The sequence below is a fragment of the Oncorhynchus clarkii genome, chromosome 5 (assembly GCF_045791955.1).
Source record: "Oncorhynchus clarkii lewisi isolate Uvic-CL-2024 chromosome 5, UVic_Ocla_1.0, whole genome shotgun sequence".
In the NCBI taxonomy this organism is placed as follows: Eukaryota; Metazoa; Chordata; class Actinopteri; order Salmoniformes; family Salmonidae; genus Oncorhynchus; species Oncorhynchus clarkii.
Window position 1 is genome coordinate 26,010,620 of NC_092151.1, and position 6,000 is coordinate 26,016,619.

At 49.2% G+C, this 6,000-nt stretch overlaps 1 protein-coding gene across 1 annotated transcript in view; it reads right to left on the reverse strand.

Moving 5' to 3' along the window:
• The window catches only part of LOC139408573 (breakpoint cluster region protein-like), a 119,166-nt gene extending 113,440 nt beyond the window's left edge, over window positions 1-5,726 (reverse strand). Inside the window, exon 1 of the mRNA XM_071152627.1 lies at window positions 3,446-5,726. Coding sequence (XP_071008728.1) covers window positions 3,446-4,937 — 1,492 coding nt within the window. The 5' untranslated portion in view covers window positions 4,938-5,726. The remainder of the gene's footprint in view (window positions 1-3,445) is intronic.
• Window positions 5,727-6,000: the final 274 nt, after the last annotated feature.

The following is a 6,000-nucleotide window of genomic DNA, read 5'->3' on the forward strand; positions in this document are numbered from 1 at the left end:
GGCCATCGGTAAACCAAAGAGAATAAATTGAATTGGACAAACCCAACATAGGCTGCCTCAAATAATCCCTACATTTGAGGAGCCCTCTTTCACTCCCGTTAAAATCCACCTACTTATAGCCAAGATTATGAGCTTCTCTATCTCACCTAAACTCTTTCATCCACTTTCAGTTTGCACTTCTTCCCTCAGTCTTACATTTCCATGTGACTATTTCTGTCCCCTCTCTTTTGATAGTGTTTAAGTGAGTGTGTCCCAATTTTCATGTTCTGTATTTCATAAATTGAAGGTCTTTCCTTGGAATGTGAATCGCTACAACTAGCTGTGTAAGAAAATCTCCTTCCATTCTCCTGCTGGTGAGATGAAGGTCTATTTCAGGCTATGCATGAGGAAGAGGGTCTGTCAGAAAGCTTACTGAACGAAAATGCTCAATCTGGTCAGTTGTACTGCTTTCCTGACGCTACATTGAGAAAGCTAGCTGTCTGTACCTTTGTTTAGAATCCTACACATTTTTGGAACATTTTGTCAGCCCAAGTTTCTCCTGGTTTCTTCTCCGTTGAATGACACTGAGAAGGAGAAGTTGTCTTCCCTCACTCACTCTAATTCCATCTTTCACGCTCCTTCTCTCTCTCTCAATCTAAAGATTAGCCATTTTAGATTGACCACCATGAATACAGTTAATCCTGAAAAACACCCACTTCAACAGGCCAAAGGGGCATGATGGAACAATTAGTTTGGTGTTTACACCAAGGCCATCTACCACGGGGAGGGAGATAGACCATGGAGTGGAGAAGAGGAAGAAGAGAGTGAGTAGAGAGGACGAGGAGAGAAGCCCTAGCTAGCAGATGGCCTGAATCGTCCACAGAGAGTATTCTCGCTCTCTCCAGTCAGGGCAGCCATTAAGAGAAAAGCCTTCTGCTAGAGGATCATTTCACTGTGAACACTCACTCCAGCATAGGGAGGAGGAATCCAACAGCCCAGCTAGCTATAGAACGAACAAACAGCCTCCAGCACCTGGTCATGACACATGCATACACTCACATGTACGCTTGGGCACACACACACTCACGCAAACAAACACTCGCGCAAACACACACTCGCACGCACACACAAACCCACTGCTTACAGCCCCAAGATGTGTGTGAGTTTGTTTGTGTGTGTGTATTCTGTTACGCAACGGGAGAACTCTTCCCATCTGTGCCTCTACAGCCCCCGCATCCCTGACCAGTGAAGCAAGAAACCATATATCAGCCTTGCACTCTGCCTCAGCTTTATCCTCTTCACCCTCTTTCTCCCCATCATCATCCTCAACATTTTCACTGATCCTCAACCTCCTCCTCCTCATCATCCTCACTCAGCCAACCACTATCAGGAAACATATCCTATTCTCCGTCCCAGGAGCGTCATCTAACAGATTCCATACATTTCAAAATCCAGATTATCCCCCAAATACATGAGTGCAAAATCTCCCACATCGTCTGTGGCATTGTAACTGACCCCGCTCTGCCTATTGTTGTGTGAAATGTACTAAAACAAAGAGACCAGACAAGAGTGAGATAATCCCACAGATCACAGCTGGGAAGGAGTAAGAGCGTTAGCCACATGCTAGGCCTCTTACTGTGCAGCCTGCCTGCAGCCCCAGCCAGCCAGCCAGCCAGCCAGCCTAGCATAGAGCAAGGCCAGAGAAATGAGAGATGGACACTGTTTGTGGAGGGATTTTCAATAAGAGGGTGGCTATGTGCTATTCATCACTTTCAATCTTTACAAGTGTGAGCGCATGTCACTGGAAGCAAAGCAGGTATACCCTACAGGCCTGAATTCAACAGTCATGAATGATGTCCCTATAGATGAAAATGGGTCAACAGTAATGAAGACTCTGAAATGATAAAGAATACAAGGAGATATTTTTGACTCGCAGAATACAGATCATTCCCAATCAAAGAGAACATCACCAGTGAGGGAGCGAGAGAGAGTCTGTTTCCTGTCACACCCTCAGTACAGGGGTTAGTGTGCAGCTGCTACCCCCCCCCCCCCCCCCAGAGCAGAGCAGACAGTCTTATCTGCCTCTCTGCACACACACACAGGGCTCATCCTGGCACAGGAACAGGTGCCTGCTGCCAACGACCCACAGCTTGATCAACGACCCACAGCTCGGTCTGCTCTAATAGGGTGCCAGGACTGCTGCGGGAGGGCGGGCTCTAAAATGCCACTCACCTTGTCAGCAGAAAGCCCAGGGAAACCAGGTCAGACAGAGCCACGTCACATGACACCACTGCAGCTAGCGCATTTGAACCCAACCGCCCAAGCCTCTAGCTCCGAGCTAACCACTCTGTTAGCTCCAGCCATAATTGGGCCTGGAGGCGACGAACAGGTTAAAGATATTACTGAAGATGATTGTTTGGGGAGAGAGAGAGGGGAAGAGATAGCTTTCTTTTGTCCAGGACTACAGTAAAAGCTTTTTAGAAAAAAGCTGGTTGGGTTTCAGAAGTAGTCGTGGACTGAGTCAAAAGCCTCTCTCAGCCGGCGTCCTAAATGGCATTCTTTCCCACATATAGTACACTGCTTTTGTAGTGCACTACATAGGGGACATGGCATGCATTTGGGACACATCCTCTGTCTCCCATGGTTGGCTGGCTGAGGCTCACAGACACCTGTGGTTGGAATTCCACGCACGGAACCCTGGGAGCCAAGCGTCTGTCTGAGGAAGACCTCCCTGTCTCAACTCGGACTGACTGCATTTGTTATTCACTCAACTGAACTCACATTCCAGGAAGATAGATGGTAACACTCCTACACAAGGCCACTCAGAAGACACAGTCAGGTATAAACACAAACAGGCACTGAGTGACACACACACATTTTGAGGCTCATGTATCCCTCTATCCTCTTCACAAAGAGCGTACCTGCTCAGAGACAAGGTGGAGAAGACAACAGCGTCAAAATGCACTGAGAGAAGAGTGAATGAGGAGGGAAAAGCTGCTTACCCAGACAAAAGAAAACAATGCTCACAATTCATTGTTCTGCGATTTTTAGGAGGAGCCCCATGTCTCACAAGGTTTAGTGGAACTCTGACCGTGTAATGAACAGACAGTGAAGAGATCACCGAGTAGGCAGGTTTCTATGGTTTGTCTCAGTCAGGAGGTCAAACCTGACATTTCAGCCAAGGAACATGTAAAGTACCAGAAACTACACACAATAATCAAGTGCATCAATTCCAGGACCAGCAGTTGTGAGATTGCAATTGAAACCATTAGATTTCACTAGTTTAGATGCTCTAGTCTAAATCCTACCAGTGTGTATGATGAGACTATGAACACATCCCCCTTCCTCCATACATGGCAGTCAGTCAACCCTACCAGGCAGCGGTCAGCGTGCAACAGCCTCTTAAATCTCCAGACATGAACGGAGAAGCGACTAGAGCTAAGATTAGAGGGCAGCCGCCACTCACCCAGGTCTCCATGGAAACTGTTGTCATGGGAGGCTCTGCTGGCCGGTGTGGAGTTCGGATCGAGTGGGGGCCAGATCTGGCCAGTCTTGCGGACGCTCACAATGGTAGCTTCGGACATGACCACGTGGCCCTGCTGGTGGTGGCGCTTCTGGGACTGTGGCGTGGGGGGACTGCTGCTGTCAAACGAATGCTGGGAGTTCTGGGAGTTCTGCGAGGGTGAGCGGCTCTTCTCCCTGAAGGGCCGGCGGTAGGCAGTGGTGGGACTGGGTGACACGTGGCTGGACTGGCCAGACGAGAAGTCCTCCTCACTGGATGTTAGGTTCTCATTGGAACTACAGTCTGGTGTGTAGCCGCCGCCTCCGCCCCCCACGTCCTCAAAGCTCCCGGGAGAGTAGGAGCGCCGGGGCCAGGTCAGGTGGTGCTCTTCTCCGATGTGGTCCCTCATGATGACGCCCCCTCTTCCATCCCCCCCACCCTCGCCCATCATCACCCCACCCACGTAGACACTGGTGTATGGCTGGAAGTCAGAGGGTTGCCATGGGGGTGGAGGGGGCTGTTTGCCCCCGTTGGCCTTGGGGTGGCGTGGGTTGGGGTCCCCATCCTCGTATTCAGCATCGTACCCACAGGTGCTCTCTGTAGAGCGCCCCCTGTAGACAGGCCGAGTGCGGAGCTCACCTGCCACAGTGGCCAAGTTGCCTGGCAGGGAGTGCAGAGATCTCTTGCGCTCCATTTGCATGGCCTGGCTGCCCAGGGTGCTGATCTTGTCAGAGACGTCTCGGTCATTGACCCTGACCAGGCCCCTGTCATGGTGGAAGTCCATGTTGGTGTAGAAGGGCTGCTGCTTCTCCTGGCTCTTCCCTCCATCCCCGGCAGAGTGAGAGTTTGCCCGCTTGATCCTCTCAAAGTTAGACCTCAGCGCTGCCACCCCCAGTCCCATGCCAAGCTTGTCATTGGGGTCAGACAGTAGGTCCTTGTTTGGGGGTGGGTTTTGGCGGCGAGGGGATATACCTCCTTTCTGTTTGGAGGGTGAGAGGCCGTCTGTCTCACAGGGCTCTACCTGCTGGGGTACCTCGAAGGCAGACTGGAGCTCCAGCCCGTCTCCGTGGGAGGCTGACTTCCGGGCTGGAGGGGGTCTAGGTTTGGACCTAGCCTCCCCCACCGGTTGGAACCGGCTCCGCTCCCCCTGTTCCTGCACGTGTGGCTGCTGAGACTCAGCACCCAGCCCTGCCTGGTCCCCTACCTCGTTCACCTGGGCCTTCCTGAAACCCCAGCGCTGGCGGTCATAACTCTTCCTCTCCTTGGCCAGCAGCGTCTGCAGGTAGATCATACGGAAGCGCTCCTTGTTCACCTCCAGCTCTAGCCGCCGGATGGAGGCTTTGCACTTCTCAAGCTCCTGTTCGATGCACCCCACTGACCTGAGCTCCATCTTTGGGGGGTCCGACTCAGGGAACTGCGCTTTCCATGCTTCAATAAATCCCACAGGCTCTACCATTGTTGATATTTACTGTACAGCAGTAGATCTGACTGGGGTGATGTCACCAGTAGTCTACAGGGCTCGTTATTTCTCGTCTATCATACAGTATCTGACAGGGAAAAAATCTGAATGTACCTAGAGAAACTACTATAGAAAAATACCATTCATATTAATGGTATGTTAAACCAGTTCAAAAACGGACAATTGAAGTGTTATCACCTCTTTACCGATTCGCAGTGACAATATATTTAATAGTCAACAATAGCAATAGGCTTATCACTCAAACCTGCGAATGTGTCAGACACGAATCATATTTGATGACGGTCTCGCCTCTTCTGCATTATTCCAGAATAAAATATGACATCTCCTGAGCGGATGATCTTCTGGATATAGAACTCCCGTGTGATGAGAAAGTGATAACGGCTCTCCAACTACTTACTTTCCATTGTCTTATTCAAGTCAAGATTTTTCCATATATTCCATAATCGATTAACTTCGTTTACTCAGATGACAACATCCCTGTTCCATGATCACCGGCTCCAGCTGTTCCTAGATCTTTATACCAGCTCAGCGTCCAAGGAGAATGGCATAAAATGAGAGAAAAGAAAGAATGATTGTTTCCCCACAACAAATTCATTTTTATCTTGTTCCTATCCCGAATCGAGGATAAATTATAATTTGTTTTGCCTTGTTATCCCATGTTTTCGCGGTTCATTGTTAGTGTACAGTTTATCCAGATCTTCACCGTTCATCGCCTATGGACCCCTGTGGTTGCGTTTTCCAGTCTCGTACTGGAGACAGAGGGCTGCAGGAAAGGGAGGGGCCAGACGGAATATGATTGACAGTGGTTGCGCTCGGTTTCCGTTCAATTAAAGAGACAAGGTATAAATGTATTCATCTGTATTCCACATAACAATGATCAGGCAGTAGATAATTTATTGATATTTCAGTAAATCCTATAAGCATAATCATCTAAGCGAAACTTGGATCTAGCCTATATTCCATTTATATCTGTCTTTATTTGAGCATTGCAGCTAAGATGATAGAATGGAGAGTTAACAATCTATTGCTGCATTATTCT